The sequence below is a fragment of the Drosophila biarmipes genome, chromosome X (assembly GCF_025231255.1).
Source record: "Drosophila biarmipes strain raj3 chromosome X, RU_DBia_V1.1, whole genome shotgun sequence".
Taxonomy (NCBI): domain Eukaryota; kingdom Metazoa; phylum Arthropoda; class Insecta; order Diptera; family Drosophilidae; genus Drosophila; species Drosophila biarmipes.
In genome coordinates, this window is record NC_066611.1 from 22,337,516 (window position 1) to 22,357,367 (window position 19,852).

A 19,852-nucleotide genomic window follows, 5' to 3' on the forward strand; every position below is an offset into this window, starting at 1 on the left:
CAAAAAACAAGAACATCACATTAAGAAAGTAAACTGTGAAACGACCTTTATTTCTTATTCGTTAATTTTCAAGGCTAGATTTAGCTTGAAACGAGGTAAGCTGTCATCTCAAAAACGCACTTTTCCAACACTGCAGCCAGCGCATCGTGGATGTCTGGACCTTTTTTGTTTATTTATTTTTTTGACGGGCAAAAGCATGCCAATTGTGGTGGTCACGGGTCTGCCGGCTAGTGGCAAGTCCACCCGGGCCCGCCAGCTGCGGGATCACTTCGTAGAGCGCGGAAGGAAGGTGCACCTAATCAGCGAGAACGAGGCCGTGCCAAAGGCTCTCTTCGGCAAGAACTCGCATGCCGGGGACTCCCAGAAGGAGAAGGTGGTGCGCAGCGATCTCAAGTCGGAGGCCTCGCGGCACCTCAACAAGGAGGATCTAGTCATCCTGGACGCCGGCAACTACATCAAAGGTGCGCCATCATTGAGATCCCAGTCCTGGGACAGACCCTAATCAGAGTTTTTCTTGCAGGCTACCGCTACGAACTTTACTGCATGACCAAGGCGTCCAGGACCACCCAATGTACCTTGTTCTGCTGCATTCCCCAGGAGCAGGCGTGGGCCTTTAATGGCCAGCGAACGGCGGCGGATGAGCTGCCCGGGGACAGCGAAACGGAGCAGAAAGTGGACAACTCGGACGTGCCCTACACCCGCGAGACATTCGACGCCCTGTGCATGCGCTACGAGGAGCCACAGAGCAACAACCGCTGGGACAGTCCCCTGGTGGTGGTCCTGCCCGAGGACACGCTTGATGTGGAGGCCATCTACAAGGCCCTGTACGAGACGCAACCCCTGCCGCCCAACCAGAGCACACAGAATGTAAGCCAAGAGAGTGGGGTAATCTCTACAGGACCAGCAACTAATGGCATTTCTTTTGCAGCCACCGTTGGGGGCGACCAACTACCTGTTCGAGCTGGACAACATTATGCAGTCGATCATCAAGGAGATCCTCGGCGCCGTCAAGATCAAGGCCTTCGGCCAGCTGCGCATCCCGGGGAGCAGTTGTCCCGTCAAGGTGGCCACCTCGATGAACGCCCTCCAGTTGAACCGCCTGCGCCAGAAGTTCATCACGAGCACGTGTCGCGCCAGCCAGACGGCGCCCACTCCGCTGGAGCAGGTGCCGCAGCTGTTTGTTCAGTTCATCAATGCCAACACGATCGGCTGCTAGCACTGTGGTTGTGATTGTGGCATTGTCGAATGCTGGGATGAGTCCTCAGGGTGTTTTGCGAATATTAAAAAAAAAAAATAAAAAAAAAATGAAAAACTAAAAAGCTTGTATAATAATAGTTTGTAATTACTTGAATTGATTTGATCTATTTACGTATAATGAAATTTACAATTTGATGCTAAACTAAAAGTTGTACTCAATTTGTAAGAAGTGGGAGGGTGTCTCGACTTTTAGTCCTTCGAAAAGGTGTCCCCGCTAAAATATTCTTTTGGTCATATTTATTATCTCTAAGTTATTAGCTATAACTATTATGTCACATTTATCAGCTCGTTACTTGTTGAACTTAAATATTAAATATTGAAATTAGGATTTTATAATTTTGCAGTTTTTTAAATGCTTTGATAGCTCTCATAAAACCTTTTACCAAAACACATTCAAGGAAAAAAACGTTAAAAAAATGTTTTTTTATGATTGGCTAAAAATTTGTTTTTTTAAAGTTACTTTAAAAATTGTTTGACTTTAAATTTAACGGTCGCTCGGCAAAAACAAAAACTGAGGCAACGAACTTTTCTCTTTCGAAAGAGAGCGTGACGGGTGAAGAATTCGCTCGTCGCGGCTCTCTTAGGGCGTCGAAGAGAGCATTCCGCCTGTCCCTCGCTCGCGAAGAGAACACCCGCACTTCTCTTCTACCGCCGCGCTGCAGCGCTGTTTTACATTCACCGTTCGACGTTCGCAGCGAGTTAGTCGCGCGCCCGGAAAGCAAACGCTTCGCAGTCAAACGCTGTTTCCGTTGTTGGTTCCCTGGTGCCACAAAAATAATAACGACCAAATCAAGAAATAACTTTTTTTTTTACGTTTTTGTTGCCTCGACAGAGTTTTTTTCACCACCAAAGATTGGATATATCGAATAAATTCAAGAGCCCCACCGCCCCCACTCTCTCCACCTCGCTCTAGCAGCAAAGTGCATTGTGTGTGTGTGTGCATGTGTGTGTGTGCGACAATTTGACAAGTGCAACATGAAGCATTATTAAAATAATATATAAAAAAGTATATTTAACAAGAAGTTTATGGAGGACCACAACAAGATTGCATTTTTGCCTTCAAAGATCCTAACGAAAAAATTGGCTTTGTTTTTGTTTTCTGTGTGTGCGTGTGTGTGCGGCGCAAAAATGTAAAATGCATAATGCAACTTTGCCACTGACGTTTTTTTAATTCTATTTTTTATGTGTGTGCTCTGTTGCAGCTGACGTTTCCCCCGCCCCAAAAGCAAATATAACTGAAAAGCCCCCTACAAAAATCAACAGCTGCCAGTCCTGAAATTTTCGAATCAACAACCTTAAAACAAACCGAATACAAATACACTAATGTGAACGCATTCAACAACTCAAGTGGTAATCAAAAGTGCTTTTTTGAAAGCCAAACCAAACCCGAAAAATACAAATACAAGAGGAAGCAGGGCCCGTGGCCTGCCGTGAGTGTGTTGCAACAACAAAAGAGTGCTTTAAACCAACCGCAAGTCAACTTCTAACGGCAATCGAAGCATCGCTTGGTGGCAGAGCATGGATATCGCCCCAGTTCCATCACCACCATTATCGATATCCGTATCGCTTTCGGCCTCAGGATCCACGGTACTCGCGAACGCTGGCCATTGAAGAAGCGCCAGCCGAATGCCACAAAGATGCCACCGCTGCAACGGGACCAATTAAAGTGAGTGCCCATTGCGTAACAATGACAGGACACCCTGCTAAATAGAAAGAAATCCCTCAATCCGTCGGATTTTAATTAAAAGTATCCCTAAGATACATGTACTTCAGGAATAGAGACACATTAACTTGCCTTAAGTGAGAAATCTTAACTACTACCAATAGAAAGAAATCCCTCAATTCATCAGATTTTACTTAAAAATACCCATAGGATACTTGTACTATAGGAATTAATTTATCTTACCTTCGACTAGCAGGACATTCTACTACATAGAAAGAAATCCTTCAGATTTTACTTAAACATACCCAAGATCCTTGTATAAGAAATAAATAAATATGAATTTGGAGATCTTAAGGTCGTATATCTCCTCACCAGGACACCCTACTAATAATAAAGAAATCCCTAAATCCGTATGATTTTACTTTTAAGTATCCCCAAGATACTTGTACTATAGGGATAAATTATATTATCTTGGACTGTCAGGACACCCTACTAACCAAAATAAGTGCCTTCAGTTTTTACACAAAAATATCCCTAAGATACGTGTACTTTAGGGATAAAGATACAGTGTCTTGCCTAAAGTCTGAGCTCTCAAGATTCGAAGAATTTAAAATAAAATCAAAATATAAGGATGGTATTTACTGATCAGAACTAAGAAAAGGTTCAGAACCCCTGTGATCTTTAACGTTTTCCATAAAGTAAACCCAAGTAAAATTATGAAATTCCTAGAGATAGGCTCCTTTGCGGTTTCCACCCAAGGGAATTATGAAGCATGTGCCGCGGTGACCAGCGTAGCTCACAAACACCTAATACCACAGCCGAGGCGTTTCACATAAGCGAGCAACACTTTAATTACTGGCCAATAATCCGAATGATGACATTATAATTGCCGCTTGCGGTGGACCAAAGGTGGGGTGCGGGTCATAGACTGCTGCAGCCTAAGTTCAGCAGTTTAAGAGGGCGCGCTTAGTCACCGCGCCTTAAAGTTCACCAGGGGGTGGTGACCAGCAGCCGGGGGAGGGGCAGAAGCACATGTCAGAGCCCGGTTCGTTGGCCTGGCCGAGATAGCTCGAAAAAAACACCGAGTTAGAGTTCGCCGCTCTCTGTTTATGAATGAAACGCAACGAGGAAGCGCGCGCCAATTCGAAAAGGCGAAGAGAGAGAGGCGAAGAGAGCGTGGAGAGAAAATTTCAGAGAAATGCGGAACAGAAAATAATTCCAAAAACAAAAAACGTGCGCTCTTAGTCCCGGACTCGCTCTCTCGCTCGGCTGCTCTCGCGCCCGAGTTCATCGACCTTTGCTATTGAAATTTTTGGGAACGCACACACAGATACGAAATACGAACACGAATACGAAACGCTGCTTATTTACACATTGATAAACAATCTGATGCTGAATGTCGATGACTACGATTTTGATGCCACCAAAAGTCTAATTATATCAACGACTTCACGGATGCCCTGCTCCCGGCCACCTCCCCACTTTCCATTATATGCGAATTCCGGAACCCGGTTTTATGGTATTCAAAATATACAAACTGCAGAAGGATATGTAAGGATGATAAAGTTTGGCCAGGATGTGTTATTGCCCTCTTTTGTATTAGGTTGGTCATTTTGCATTTGCTATATCATTATCAAATGATAGTAGGCTGTGGTATATACGAAAATGATGTCTTAAGTATAACAAATGAGGTATAGAAAATCAGTTTGCTAAGCAAAGCAAACCCTCAATATTAAAATATTATATTTAGGGAAATTGTAAATAGCTTGTTAGGGATATTTATGTGGAATACTTAAATACTAAGATTAAACCTTTTTTCCGGGGCAACTTTGTTCAAAAGTACAACGCAGATTTCCCCAAACCAATCACGTATCTTTACTTCTGTAAGAAATGTTTCCCTTCAAGTTTTGGGTTTTAAGCAACTTCGAACAAGTTTTTTAGATTTTACCAGTATACTCTATCTAATGGGAGCCAGAAGGGGATCCAAAGTGCGGCCCTCTCGCCACCACCACTTTATTGGCTGGTTTCTTCTTCCTGATTGCCGATGTTGGTGTGTATGTGCTTGTGAGTAGCGGGTGGGTTGGCGAACGCACGATAACAACGCCTGGAACTTGGGGACTCTGCACGGGGCACGGGAGCCAGGGGGTGGGATCCAGAAAGAAGGTAAGGCGCGTGGAGGGGCCGGGGAGCAGGGGTTAGGGTCTGGGCATTGGCATTGTTTTGTTTTTGCTCCCTGCTTCTTCGCATTACGACTGCCGCTTGTTACCAAGTCCCAAATGGCTCTACACCAGTGTATATGTGTGTGGCGCAGGGGTGTAGCCGGGAGCTTCTCCAGGGGGTTCCCGGGTTCTCCCAGAATACCGCCTGAGAATAATCAGATTAATTGCCCAGTATATTGGGAATACTTATTTGCCACGATTAGTTACCGAGTTCCTACATTCCTACTGAACAGAACTCCTTTTCTGGGCTTTCCATCCCCCCAAAACGCCGATGCCCTGTGTGCGCCACTGGCCCCTCTGTGCCAGTGTGCACTGTATCTGTGTGTGCGTGTTCGCGCGAGGCCAATGACCAAAAATGTAGTGACAAGGGCGTCAGAGAGATTCCAAAATTTTGTGTATATTTCGCCATTACAGCAAAGAAACAAGGAAGAGCCCGTAAAAAGGGGCAACGCTTTATTCTGGTTTTCTGTCTGTTTTTGTTTTGCTGCTTCCTTTTTTCGGCTGATGTTTTTCTTTTCGTAGATATTTCTGGCGCAGCGTTGGCACTTACCCTGTCCAGGGACCAGAGCGTTGAAACCTTCAAAATCGGTTTCAATGTCATGTAACCCCCGTTTTACATGGCTCACGCGTGCGGGAAAGAGACGGGCAGAGAGGGTGGCAAGGTTGGGAGGCAGAGGTTTGGGCAAACACACACACACACACACGCACGTTGGGTGGCCAATTAAGGGAAAATATTGGGAAATGCCCATGCAGCCAGTCCGGCATCCTGAGTCCCGAGTCCCTGAGTCCTGAGTCCTGAATCCTGCCAGCTGTCAACTGGCGAAAACAACCTTAGTGAAACATTTTCGAAGGCCAAAACTTGTTTCCTGGTCTTGTGGATTTGAGCTACAGAAGTTTTCCAACTCCAGACTTGTGCATTGTGAGGGAAAATTACTAGGGGTGTGTCGTTATAAATGGAAACTTCCGTTGAGAGAAAGAAATTTAAAAAATGAACACTCCAAACTATCGCTTTTAAAAGGTATTTGAAGGAAAATGTATATGTAGGTATGAAGGAAATGCCTCTCGAAACTTTCGTTTAGCCACACTTCTTGCTTCGCATTTCATGTTGTAATGACTAATAGTTGCCTCTGAATAAGATTCTGTACAAGGTCCACACTCACCATACAATTCTAACTTTTCATTTTTTCAAACGTTTGTTGCATACACACATGTGTTATCGCTTCTGTTTCATTTCACTCGTTTCGTTTCGTTTCGATCCGATTCGTTCGGTTTCGTTTTCCTTCGCCTTGCATTTTAATCAATGCCAATGAACTTGACGTTTATTTAGCGCGCTACAGTATCTCGCTGGGCATAAGGTGCAATACCCACCTGAGAACTCCCTTCGCGAACCCGAGAACTCCTTGCGTAAACATGCTTATCAGTTCCGTTCCGTTCCGTACCGTTCTGTTTCGTTCCCATTCCCTCGTTCCCCCGTTCCCATGGCCCATGCCATGCCACTTGGTTCACAGTTGCTTGATCCCAATCGAATCTTGGGTTAAGTTGAAAGGAATGAGGAGGAATGTTCCTTATCTCTAGTTTGCCGTTGTACTTTTTCATTTTGCCATTTGATAGCTGTGACAATATTATGCACAGTGACGGATGGGAGAGCGAAGAAAGGGACAGGGCGTAGGAGAAATAGGGGAGAAAAAGGAGGGTTCTGCGAAGTGGGTACCACCCATGCGTACATACGTAATGTGAAAACCGCCCAGGGGTCAGTGCCTCGATAAAGTTCTTATTGTCTCCCTGTCGCCGCCCTTCCCTCGCACTCTCTCGCCCTTTCTCCCCAGCTGTCACGCGCTTTCTATCCCTTAGTCATGATTACTAATTATGGGCTGTCGGATTGATTGCTTTCTTATTCATCAGCTTCCCTCCCTCATCGGGAAAAAACTCAAAATAATTCGATATTAGTTATTGGACTCGAAAGAAGCTTGGGAATTATAATTTCCAAAGACGCCCTGACCTACGAGAATTTACATATACTCCCAACTTGTCACCTTAAGTTACATATATTTCTGTTTTGCTTTCACGGAAACACAAAGCGATCTAAAATTATCCAATTAAACAACCATTTCCAGGAAAATAATCACTTAACAGAGGATATTTGTTGAAATCCTCAGATTATAAAACTGGCTTCGTTCGAAAGTTACGAAATACCTGAGCGTATGTTCTTTGGAATTCAAAACCGACTTCCGCGTGGATTGCACTTTCCAAATACCGCGATGAATCATCTTGCGCGGGGTCACAATTGGACACCTTCTGTTCCAGCCACGCTTAAAGTACAAACACTTTAAGCTGGCTCGGCACTTTTCCTCTCCGCCTCGTCTTTTTAGCGACTTTGGCAATTTCGGCCGCTTTCTTTGGCCAACACCGAAGAAATGGAATGATCACGTTGCGGCCTTTGGACTCGCGACCTAAAGATCTCATGCTTATGACGATCTGTCAGATAAGTCCTGACTAATGAGTTGCGCCGGGGAATGCGTGCTATCTGCCGAGATCGAGATGGAGTTCGAGGCCCAATCCCATCCGATCTGATGGTTGCGATGTTCCGCTGCTGCCTCTTCAGCTTTTGGGCCATTTCACTCCGCCATTTCACTGCCATTTCATTTCTCCAATTTCTCCACTCGGTTGTTGACTTGTTCGAGTGCGGAATACGAAAAGCCATTACTCAGTTTGCCCTTTCCCAGCAAAGTGGTTTATTGGCCGTGCCTGAGCCAGAGGCATTTTTAAATTTGGTTTGAAAAGGTAAATATTTAAATAATTATATTTAAACAAGTTGAATTGAAGGGATTTGCTTGTAGGTGTACGAGTTTTATTTAATATATAATTATAAATTTATATTGTCAATAAGCATAGGAGTTGTTGTAAATGATGATGTAACATTGGGTATTTATGAAAATAGAAATCTACTAATACATTTGATGCCTGGCTTTGGAAAGTACTGGCAAATGTGTTTCTGACTCTTATCGGAAGTTCAGGTTTCTCTTTTAATTTGTTGACTTTGTCCATGTTTTTTTGTGTAACTGGCGAATAGTAATAACAATTCGCCCACACACCAACACCCACGAAGAGGCACATCCGTGTGGGAAGGGCAGTGTGTGTGTAAATAGCAGAAATAGGTACAATGTTCGTTCAATGACCTTTTACTTTTACACTACTCCCATCACCATTCCGCCCCCTTGTGTGTTTCTGTGTGTTCGCCCATGCTTCCCCCTCCGACTGCTGTCTCTTTCGCTCGTCGATTTTCGAGCAGATATGGTTAAATTAGTCGGCTTTTGCGGAATTGCGTAATCCGTTCCAATAATGACGTCAATTCCAGCGCGAATGCAAATTGAACTGCATGCAAATGGAAAAAATCTCGGCTCTCCCTCTCGCACATATTCATAATTATGAAAAAAAGATGTACGACAACGATTTGGGAAAAAAGATACGGAAAAAACAAAATTCAAAAATGTTAAGCGTCAAGTTTAAGTTGAAGTTGCTGCACACACAGATACTCTCACGCACACACACACACTCACGCGGAAAGCGCGCACAAAGAACCAAAAGGAAAACAACAACAAAAAGGGCACGTTCAGTGTGAATGACCGCCAACTAACACACATTTGCGAGCGCGCTAAAACAAAAGCAGAAGCAAAAGCAAAGCCAAAAGCAAAAGGCGGAAAACCTCGCAGCTGCGCTGCCGGCGTCGACAGAGGAAGCAAAGCAGCGTCGCACAGTGGAGCCAACTGACTTTTGCAGCAATAAATCGTATCTTTCGAACCAATAGATGTATGATGATGATTTAATAATTGAAAGGGTAAAATAGGTGTTGGAAATAGAGAGTACGCCCTACTAAAGTGCACTGATAATTCATTAAAAAAAATAATGGGTATGCCCACGGAAAATATACCATAAAATGGTTAAGTTATACAAAGAAAAAGTTTTATTTTTCTAAGTTTTATTTGGTCAAAGGTATTACAAAAAAAGTACTTAAACAATTTTATTTATGCTTTCGCATGATGTGCTTCTAAATTTTCTAGGTCTACACCTAAAACTTGTTTTTTTTGCTTGTTTTTGGGCGAAAGGCGACACTGTGCGTCGTCGGGGGCAGGCATCAACAACAGAAAAAACAACAACTAAAAAGTAAAAATACAGCACAGCAGAAAGTTGCAGCAGTTGCACACCCAACAAATGCGTCAATGGCATTTCGAACTGGCCACAAAATATGTCAACTATAAATGCAAATTTAGGATCATGGACCAGAACCGACCAAAAAACGGCTGTAGGGTGGACCATTACCACGGGGAAAGTGCGGTGTGCCCTCTCAGCCTTCCTCCAGTTACTTTGGTCGCCCGGACGGCCGTGGGGCCAGGGACTGTGTGGAGCTCATTGGAGCCGCCTGTTACTGCCACATTTGTACTCACTGTACAGTCGGCACAGTGGAGTGTTGCTGTAGTTCCTCCTGTTGTTGTTGTTGTTGTTGTTGTTGTTGTAGCTGTAGTAGTTGTATTTGCCTTGCAAGAATAAATAAACAAGCCGCAAGCAACAACTACAACAACCACGGCGAGTACGAATAAAAATAAAAATATGGAGAAAGAGAAAGAGGAGGAGGAGGAGGAAAGAATAGAACAACAACGACGACGAGAAGAAAAGGAGGAAAAGAACCGGCAATGTCATTAAACCCTAAACAACAACAACGAAAGCTGAAACCAGAAGCGTTATGAAATAAAGAGCGAGAGAGCGAAACCGGCCGGTTGGGGAAAAAAAGCAGAAAAAACCAAAACCGAAACCCAAACAATCCTCTCTTACTCTCTCTTTCTCGCTCGCGCGCTCCAGGTTGAACGACCGACCTAGCCATTTTGTATCTGTGTGCGAGCGCGCGTTTGCGCCAGTGTTGGTGTGCCGTGGGGATCAAGTGAGTCATTTTTTTTATTACATTTGATTTGATTTCGTTTGCTTGCCTGCTTTTGGGTCCGCGCTTTAACCTGCGATTGTTGCCCTTTTCTGTGTTCGCCTTTCGTTGGCCACTTCGATTTTCGTGCACTTCCTTGTTGATCGCCTGGCAGCGGCACCCACACACACACGCACACTTTCCTTTGCTCTGCTCGGCATTCGTGCGAATAAGATATACTTTGTGCGCTTATCATAGATGGCAGGCACTGCGAAGAGTACGTGTGCTCCATGGGGTGGACCACATGCAATTGACCCTGCTCCCGGCTGAAATGAATAAGAGTTCAGGCTTTAAGGCCCACCTGTTGATCCAAAAGATACATTTTGAAAATATTTCCCAGGCTCCTGGTGCAAATGGGAAATCGGGGTTGGCACGGCGTATGCGTGACACTATTGGAGCACCCGGTGAGCAGCCCAAGACTTATCAGTGGCTGGCCTTAGATAACCAGCCAGGTCCACCCCAATGTACCCCACACATCAGCAACAAAGATCCGCGGCTCTTTCTTTCCTTCAGCCAGCTACGGCGCCGTCCCGCTCGCTCTTTGCACGCATGTTGACCTTGACTGTGACTTTCATAAAATTGGTCGTCGCTGTTTTTGCTGTTGTTGCCGCTCTTGAGCTCTGCCATTGTTGTTGCTGCCGCTCTTTCTTTAGTCGCCTACGAACTTAATTCGGTTCTTTGAGTGCGTATGTATGTGGAGCACATAGAAGAGCTAAATTAAAAAAAAAGAACATATACATAATAAAATGTACACGCACCGATTCCGTTAGTCGGCCGCTTACGGCCTTATCTTTTGGCCATTTTCAGCGAAATTTCTCACAAGGTCTACTTCCTGCCCAAAAAGAAATCCCATGATCGCAGCCATATAATTAAGGCTCTGATGGATGTTTTTGGCAATGAAAAGAGTGGCCAGCTGGATGGGTCATAATTATTATATTTACAAGATATAAACATATAAAGACAACGCATTCATCCAAAAAAGCACGGAATGATTTCCACCTCTGTTTCTGAGGGAAATCGCTTTGAAAAGATTCCTCAACTGAAACTCAATTTTTGCCAGCCGTCAGCAGGAAGACGTATGTATATAGGTCCCTTGGCCAAACTGAACCAATCCCCTGTTTGTTGTTCCAGTATCCTGCCAGATCCGTCGGTTTCTTTTCTGAAAAGAGAAAATACTCTAAGTAAATACAGTTCTTTAGGATTTCGAAATTATACTATTTAAACGGTTTTTTCCTAAATATGTGTAAATTGAGCGAGTAATATTACTTTAGTCTTTGTATCCCATAACCCTTTTTACACTAATATATACCTTGAATTTCCTTTTCTTTCCGTTTTTTTCCCCGTGGTCAACAAGCGTTGTGTAGCCTTTTTCCACTGGCCAATTGTAGGCACACTCACACGCCTCCATGCCCACACCAGTGTCTGACAAAACCCATACAAACACCTAGATTTCGGCAAGCTCGAAAGTCAAAACCCAAAAAGAGATTTCTGCTGCGCGCTTTCTATGCGAAAGTTCACTGAACTTGCCCTCCAAAACCAAGAGCCAAATAAAACGGAAAAGGTGGCAAAGCGAAATGGCTAATAAGATGGAGCTGGCTAGAGCGAGACAGGTCTAGCGAGTGGGTGGGAGGTGCTGGCGAGGAGGGGGATGACAGTGGGCGGGGGGTCGGTGGGATGGCCAACGCATTTGCTCAGCGGTGCGCATCAATTTCGAGTTCAATGTCAAACCACAAAATCGACAACGCCGCAGTCGCAGTCGCTGCCTCTGCCAGCGTCAAAGGCAAAGGTGGGGGCAAGGGCAAGGGCGGGGCAGGCGGTTGGCACGCCAAGGAAAGCTCTAAATTTTGGCTTCTTCGTAAGCACGCACCACAAAAAAACCAGCTAAACAAACCTAAAACAACCTCTAGGCAACTTGGAGTTTAATTGGTTTTAAAAAATCGCAAAGGTTACTTTCTTAGCCTAGGAAATGTGTAAACAGCGTAAAGAAAATGTATTACGTGGCAATAGTTTAATAAAATTTGGAAAATGTTGAAGTGACCATAGGAAAATTGGCATTCCAATGCGAGTAAATAAAAAAGTGTATTCCAAAAGCTTGGTCATCGAATGGATTAGAAAAATTATCGAATTTCAGTGCCAACTCCTGCTGTAAGTGGAACGCGAAAGGTGGCGCTGTGGAATGTATCTTGCAGATTGTGGATTGTGGACTGCCGGCAGCGCTGCCAGCTGCGCAGTCGACGTTAACATTGCCCGGAGGGCGTTAAACTTCACGGTCATGGCTTTTTCCTTCTTGTTCTGCCCGCTCCCCGTCGCCCGTCGCCCGTCCCCCGTCCCCCGCCCACAACCGCACTCTCCCCACGCTTTCTCTGGCTCTCCCTCTCCATCTCTCTCTGCGTGTGATTGATTGTGACGCATTGCTGACCACTACGCACTCTCCTAGGTTCTCCGCCCACTCGGCTATCTGCCTCCTTCTCTCCCTCTCCCTCTCCCTCTCCCATTCCCACTCCCGCCCCTACGCCCGCCCCCTTTCACACTCGGTGGAGGAGGCGAATGACCGATAAAAGCTAACCACGCGCCAATCATCCGACTGATAAACCGGGCGACAGCGAAAAGCGAAGGAACGGCAGGAAGGAGCATGCGGAGGGGGTGGGGAGGGAGAGTTAAAGGCCTAGAAGAATCAGATACCCAAAGTCACTGTTGCCTGGTGTCAAAATCGAACGATTACGAACAGCAACACCAACCGATTACCGATAACCAATTCCCAGTTCCCAGTTCCCACACCACCCATCCCAAAGTTATGTAAGCAAATCCCCCATATCACAGAGTTCTTCCATAAAAAGTGGGAAAACCAATACCTAAGTCGGCAAATCGATAACAATAATAGTTTCTGGTGAAATACACCCAATAACTTTGGATCCTAACTATACGATCATAGAGTTGAATATTTCACTATGGTTTATGTAAGTACAACTCCATAAATGAAATTGCTCTCTAAAAAAGAGGGCCATGAATATTTAAGTCATAAGTCTTTACAAATCTTCACAAATTATATAACCCATTAAATATTAATTTTTCTCTAAAAAAGGGTCAATCAATATAATATAATAATATAACCAATAATATTTGAGTACACCAATAGTTTACAATAATATTTTAATGAAATGTGATCTATTACCTTGGACTCTAAAATTCCGAGGAGCCCATAATTCAATAGTTTCTTTTGTAAAAAACGACATTGAACATATTACAACAGGCGGCAAAAATATGATACACGAAAGGTGCGTAAAAGTACAACTTTCGTTGGATCAAAGAAAGATGCGCCACGGCCATAAAACCAAGTGGCTGAGGCCCCAGCCGGGCGCGGATAACTCGATAACTCCACTTTAGAACGTGTCGCAAACGGCAGATTGCAATTAACATTAACTGGGGTTAGCCGGGCTTGGGTTCCGTAGTAGTTGCTTTGCATTGGCTCGGGACCAGAAAAGAGCGGAGCGAAGCGGACCCGTGCCCGTGCCCGTGCCCGTCGAGCATTCAACCCTAACCTCAGACAACGTTGAACTATGCACCGACACACGGATTGAGTGCATCGGGGGCAGCGGCGGCGGCAGCGGCGGCAGCGGCAGCGGCATCAGCCCTACATTTCGCTTCCCCTAAATACAACAAAAAAGCGGAGCTGAATAAATGGGAATACAAAAAGCGGAGGCAACAATGCACGGACGGGGTGGGGGTGGGGGTGGTTTTAGGTGCCCGAAGGAAGAGGAAGAGCGGCACGGCAGTCGGGAAAGCCCTGTTGCCACATTACGTCACGAGGGAGCGACAGAGAGGGGCGCACGAGGAACGAGGAACGAGGAAGCAGAGGAAAGGCCAACGACCAGCACACATTTGAGGCCGCAAAAGGAGCGACCAGGGGGCAGGTGGGGGAGCTGGATGTAGGGAGCAGTGGCGACCCTCGTCAACAGACAAGGGCCGGTCACGAGCGGGAGCGAGCGAGACGGACTGCGCACTGCCGAGTTCAACAACCTTCGGCGACCCTGAGAAGAGGTCAGCAACCCCTACGAGGCACTGCGAGCCTGTGTGCGTGAGTGCTCGCGTGTGTGGGTCCTAAAGAGAGCACTCTCTCCCGCTCGCTCTTCGACAAACACACGAAAGGAACGGAGGGAAGGTGAGCATTAGGGTGGTGCGTGCTCCGAAGGCCTCTAGTTCGGGTCCTTAATTGAGAACTAACCTGAGCTTTGACGCCATTTGACGTTTCCTTGAGGACGCGGCATGAAGAAGTACGGGGACAGTTTCTCGTTAATCCATTAGATTATCGTGATTATACATTTATTGAAGGTATCAACTACATCTACTTAAGAGCTTTTCCAGATAATTTAAAGTTTTAAGAAGCCATGTTTCTGCGAACCAAAGTTAGGATGATGAGGTTTATTCACAACATGTTATGATTTTATTACATAATCGAAATATTATCTTATAATATTGAATCGAGTTGGCAGGACCAGGCTTAAGTACAGCGTGGCGGTCCACCCTAACGAGAAGCAGCAACAGCGAGAGCTAGAGCGAGAGGGCTACAGGGAAGCAGAGCGAGAAAGAGAGGACGGAGATGGGGAGCGGGCGGAGGAGCCAACTTCTGCTTCTGGGGGTAGGCAAACTTTGGATGCGTTTGCGTTTGTTTTTTGCCGGTCGTTGCCCGAGAACGTTGGCGTCCCGTCGTCCGACGTCACCGTCCGACGTCGGCGTCCCAACTTTGGGGTCGTTGGTGGTCGTTATCCTATATACCGAGAAAAATCTATTTTTATTTGCATTCGCCCGGATGGCTTTGCCTTCAGTGCTTTGCTGTATGCTCTCCGTCTAGTTTCGGGAAGGGGGCTTTCCTCCTTTGCTCACGAGGGAGGGTGGAGGGGCGGAAATCGGGATCAGGGTGGCGGATGTGTCCCACAGGATGAACCTGCCCTCGGCCAACTGTTGTTGCACTTGCCCCGGGGGATGGGGCTCGATTGGATTGCCCGCCTGGAAACAGGTTTTGCAATGGAGCTGTTGGCTGCTCGCAGAAATGACGGGGACATTTAAGGTCCTTTCGGAATTATAGCACGCCTTTTCCATTGCTGTTTGGTCTTGGAGGTAGGGATTTTTGGCTAAGCCTGGTCAAAATTAAAAAGTATCTTTTTCACTAAAGTAGCTATCTTCGAGGTGTATTAATATATATAAGAGTAACAAACATGTATGAACGTATCTTTGTAAATTGACGCTCTAAAAAATAAAAAGGTTTACAAATCTTGTGAGCACTTCAACTCGAAACCTATCGACATTCCCTGGCTTCTTCTGATGGCACCCCTTTATGACTTTAGTTTTGTTTTTCTAGCTGTCTGCGATCGCCAGACTTGCAGTTCATTTTGTTTTCGTTTCGCAACCGACTCCTCTTCATTTTCTATTTATTTTTCTCCTCTTCGCCTTCCTGGTGATGCCCGGCCCCACTGCATTGCGTTACATATTCTTCCGCATTTTTGCAGTTGCCACAGAGACGAAGTGCATATTCGACTTGGTGAACCCATGCGAAGGCCTCGGGGGTTTACTGTGGCAGCTGCATCGGAATACTCGAGACACATTTCGGCTTAAGGCATTATTTAATTCGAATTTATGTCAACATACTGGGGTCCCTGTGTTGGAATTACGCATGATCCAACATTCCCGGAATGTACTGTACTGGGAGGAAGACCGAGGGATAGATTTACAAGCAACGACCCGGGCTTGTGGCCAGCGGAGAAAGCAGGTGCCAAGATTGTAAAAGCGGGCGTTGTAATAGCAACAATGGGGGACAAGCCCCGTCTAGGGGGAGATAAACAGAAACTTAAACAAACCAAAGAAAATGAAGTGAAATGGGAAAAATTCCAACCTATCAGCAACGCTATAAAAAATGTATCTGCTTAACAAGTAGTAAAATCATGTAGTCCATAATTTTAGCTGCTTGCTAGCACTTTTTAAAGAAATAAATATAAACTATGGTCTAAATATTTTCCCTAAAAAATGAATGTTTAATAAGGGTAAACCCCACGTTTAAGACATATCCAAAGCAAAAAAACCTAGGAAAGGAAAACAAATTAACAAATCACAACAAATGCAGCAAAACGGAAAAGTAGTAAACAGAGGAGGCCGCAAATGCATGTGTGTCCATGAAACGTACTTTGTTGACCTTTCGCTGCCGCTGCGCTGCCTCGGCACCCATACATATATCGCTGGGGTTAATGAAACCGATTGACACACAAACAACGCAACAACAACTTGCTCTAGCAGAAGAGCGACGCGCTCTTGCGCTCAAAGAGAGCGGGGCCCATTTAAGAGACTGCATTATAAGAGATGGTTTTGTTTCCTAAGAGAACCATCAAAACAAAGGCAGTGCGCCCTCTGGCGTGGAAACTAAACCATTGCTGGCGCCATCTGTGCGGCGGTCATCAAGCATAAAGTGCGCCGGGGGTTCAGGCATCGGCTAAGGGCGAAGTCATGACAGCAACCAAGGAAACTAAAGTTTTAAGTAGCTTCAAAATATTGATAAGCATTTAATTTTGGAAATAATATAACTACAACTACAAAAAACCACTTTCTTATCCTCTCTTTGCAGCCACCAACATTTTGTGCTTTTGCAAAGTCAACCTGTCAATGAGAAAATTGACAGCCTTGATATAAACATTGTTAAACCATCTACCATAGATAGACTATATAGACATAGATCGACTATAAATCCAACCACAATTCCAAAAGTTCGAACTAAAGACAGATTCAAGACTAGCAACAACGCCATAAATAATTTAAAAAGTGCGAGTAACGTGCGGTGAGTTCAAGAAAAGCTATTGCTATTACTAAGATTAAAGTCGGTTAAATTAAGTTTAATGTTATTTTTCATTTTTAACGGCTGCAACGCTTTATAAAAATTATTTTTTTAACTCCTATGACACAGATGTCAAGTCCTATGTTACTCCAAAAATCGTTTGCACAACTTTTTTGTAACCAACTCACCTGTAATTTGAATTTCGAGTGTCTCCTGAGTTTGGGCAGCTGGCAGAACTTGAGCTTGCGACTGCTCCTGCAGTCCAGCTTTAGAAGTGGGGGGCGTGCACCTGCAGATGGGCCCAGGCGCGCTCCCTGAAGGCGTGGTAGACGACAATGGTGTGCCTGCTGGGCTTGAACCAGGAGCTGTTCTTCAGGCCGAACTGGGGAGGGGAAGATGCTCAATATAGGATGAAACACAATGAAATCACACTGGCTCACGTCCTCGAACTGCGGCACGTGGTAGTTGTCCTTGCCGCAGAACTTCTTGAAGATGCGGTAGGCCTGGATCAAGCCGAACAGTCCCTGGATCATTAGGAGCAACAGCTCGAAGGCGTAGACGAGCTGCATGATCTGGTTCAGATAGACCAGGGTGCGCCAGGTGTTGAATGTCTCGGCGATGGTGATGATGCGGTCGCTGTAGGCGACCCAGGTGTCGTTGACGAACAGATAGAAGCCGGCCTTCAGGCGAAGAATGTAGGGCAACAGATTGATCGCGTAGATGTTTAGATTGACGGGCACCTCGAGATCCGGTCCCTCCGAGCGGGGAATCAGCATCTTACAGTTCTCCGGACTTTCCATGCTCAGCATGGTGATCAGCGGCACAATGGCTCCGATGCAGGACCGTATCAGCACCCGCAGCGCGTTGCCGGTGAAGGTCAGGGTCAGGCGACGGCGCTTGAGGAAGCAGAAGATGCCGGTCTGCTCCCAGTGGGCCGGGAACTCGATGCGCGGTCCCAGCTCCATGATGCTGGGCACCAGGATGAGGGCCAGATAGAGCAGCATGACGCCCTCGTTGGCGGCAAGGGTGGACTTGGTGCGCTGTGCCAAGCCGTAGAAGAAGCTGTTCATGGTGGGCACCGTCACGTTGTTCAGGCGTCGGGTGCGACGCAGTGGGTTCCTCCTGGATGGCATACTGCGGCTGCGTATGTACCGCTCCCGGTTGCCCACCGCCGACGAGGAGCTCGAGCGCACGGGCAGGTGCCCAGGCGACTGCTGCACCCTGGCCATCCAATTCACATCTCCGGCTCCTCCCTCGTCGATGTCGTTGTTGTTGCGGTTGTTGTCCTGGCGGGACGGACGACGTGCGGTCTTCACTGGCATCTTGTATTAACCAAAGTGGAATGGGTTTTGCAAAAAGTAGGCAAATCTTTGTTTTGCGGGAAAAACCAAAAATGTACACCGAACTAGATCTGAATCCACGTGTGTCTGAAAGGACAGCAAAGCAAGAGCTGTTATTTTACACTTGCAAGTGCATGGAAGTCTTTATTTGCACGGCAACGAACTTATTATATTAACTTTAATTTAGAAGTCCTCTAAATGCAGTTTACTAATTAAAAGTTCCTTAAAAAGGTTAAAAAGGTTGCGAAAGGAAAGAACGGAAACTTAGAATGACAGATGACAGTTTAGGCGTTGCCACCTAGTCTATGAAAATAGTTGTTCTTATGCAGTGGAAGCTGAGTCAAAGTGGAATGTAGAAGAAGAGGAAAGAATAAATGGAAAGAAAAAAGAGAGAAAGAAAAGGGTAAAGGAAAATAAGCTAGAAAGAAGAGGAGGAAAGGGGCGAAAGAAAGTACTCATTTCGATCCTTCTAATGAAATGTAGGAGAAAAAAAGGAAGAGAAGAAATAAAAAGGAATGCTATAGAGTTGCCCCCAAGTCTATGAAAATAATTAGGGACTTAAGATGCAATATGCATGTGTAAGAAGAGTAGTAGGGATGGAAAGGATGAAGGACTGACAGACAGAAGGAAAGGAAGAAGGAAAGAAAGAAAATGAATGAGGGAAAGGAAGAAGGAAAGAAAGAAAAAGAATGAAGGAAAGAAGCATAAAATTGTAAAAGAAAACGAAAAAGAGCATAAACTTCAATTAAAACTATGTTTTTTCAACAGCAAGTGCTTAATTTATTACAAAGCAAAAAAATATGATTGCTAGGTGACAGCTTGAGAAGTTTCCTATATTGAGAAACCCCGACTAATTTTTCGTTTTTGTTTCTTAACCTAAAAAGTTAAAAAAGAGTTTTCGCTTCACGTGTAGCCTCATAAATATGCAATGCCAGGAGCCGAGACGCCAAGGAGGCGCTGCATTGGGTGGTGCGATGGGCTGTGCCTGCCCCCTGTCGCCGCCTCTTGAAGCACACTCTAAAGTCCGTGACTTCGCTGGGTGGCGACGCCATTTCACATCCCCCCTTCCCCGTTGCCGTTCCTCTACTGAGCTTTATGTAAGGCCACCCCAAACCTGGCGCAGGAAGCACCACCCATTGCAGCGCCTCCCACCAGGGGCTTCTGTCCTTCAGTCTGCGAGTGCAACGAACGCTGCCCTTTAACCTACATAGCACACATACCTGAGGGGTTTCCGCTTTGCGATTTCGGTTGTGCAGTTTCTTTTTTCACTTGATTTTGAATTTTTCCAAGATAGCAGAGACCTGCTCGTTAAGGGTTTTTGGATCGAACTGAAATATGTTACGAGCAGCGCACCAATGCCAAATGATGTCAAAAATGCTCAATCATGGCTAACAGGATAGATTGGTTGGCAGTAAAATCATAAAATTGGTATTTATGCAAAGGCGGAAGACTGCTATCTTAATTTAGTGTTGGATAACGCATTATCTATATGGTAACTCTCAAGACTTTATAAAGAAACTACCTTGAAATGAGATTTTTAAATTGACTGAAAATTTGATAAACGTTTTTGGACCATTTTGACTAAGT

The 19,852-nt window shown here is 45.4% G+C and overlaps 2 protein-coding genes across 3 annotated transcripts; one reads left to right on the forward strand and one right to left on the reverse strand.

The window, feature by feature from the left end:
* Positions 1 to 131: 131 nt before the first annotated feature.
* On the forward strand, positions 132 to 1,405 carry LOC108023248 (protein KTI12 homolog). The gene is made up of 3 exons (XM_017092528.3): positions 132 to 461; positions 521 to 867; positions 929 to 1,405. Exons 1-3 carry the CDS (start codon positions 197 to 199, stop codon positions 1,214 to 1,216), a joined length of 900 nt encoding a protein of 299 aa, XP_016948017.1. The 5' UTR covers positions 132 to 196; the 3' UTR covers positions 1,217 to 1,405.
* Positions 1,406 to 11,022: 9,617 nt separating this feature from the next.
* On the reverse strand, positions 11,023 to 19,640 carry LOC108023517 (uncharacterized). 2 transcript variants are annotated; one of them, XM_017093063.3, is made up of 4 exons: positions 19,486 to 19,640; positions 17,366 to 18,352; positions 17,114 to 17,307; positions 11,023 to 11,267 (listed from the first exon to the last, which is right to left on the reverse strand). In XM_017093063.3, exons 2-3 carry the CDS (start codon positions 18,245 to 18,247, stop codon positions 17,194 to 17,196), a joined length of 996 nt encoding a protein of 331 aa, XP_016948552.1. In that variant the 5' UTR covers positions 18,248 to 18,352; positions 19,486 to 19,640; the 3' UTR covers positions 11,023 to 11,267; positions 17,114 to 17,193. The 2 variants fall into 2 exon arrangements, with proteins under 2 accessions (XP_016948552.1, XP_050741162.1); XM_050885205.1 differs by lacking the exon at positions 19,486 to 19,640 and having other exon boundaries at positions 17,366 to 18,366.
* Positions 19,641 to 19,852: the final 212 nt, after the last annotated feature.

Excerpts from the sequence above, each read along its gene's own strand:
- LOC108023248 (XM_017092528.3), top strand. The coding sequence starts at position 197 with ATGCCAATTGTGGTGGTCACGGGTCTGCCGGCTAGTGGCAAGTCCACC. Across the intron at positions 462-520 it reads CGCCGGCAACTACATCAAAG|GCTACCGCTACGAACTTTAC; the intron begins GTGCGCCATCAT and ends TTTTTCTTGCAG. Across the intron at positions 868-928 it reads CCAACCAGAGCACACAGAAT|CCACCGTTGGGGGCGACCAA; the intron begins GTAAGCCAAGAG and ends TTTCTTTTGCAG.
- LOC108023517 (XM_017093063.3), bottom strand. The coding sequence starts at position 18,247 with ATGCCAGTGAAGACCGCACGTCGTCCGTCCCGCCAGGACAACAACCGC. Across the intron at positions 17,308-17,365 it reads ACGTGCCGCAGTTCGAGGAC|TTCGGCCTGAAGAACAGCTC; the intron begins GTGAGCCAGTGT and ends TCCCCTCCCCAG.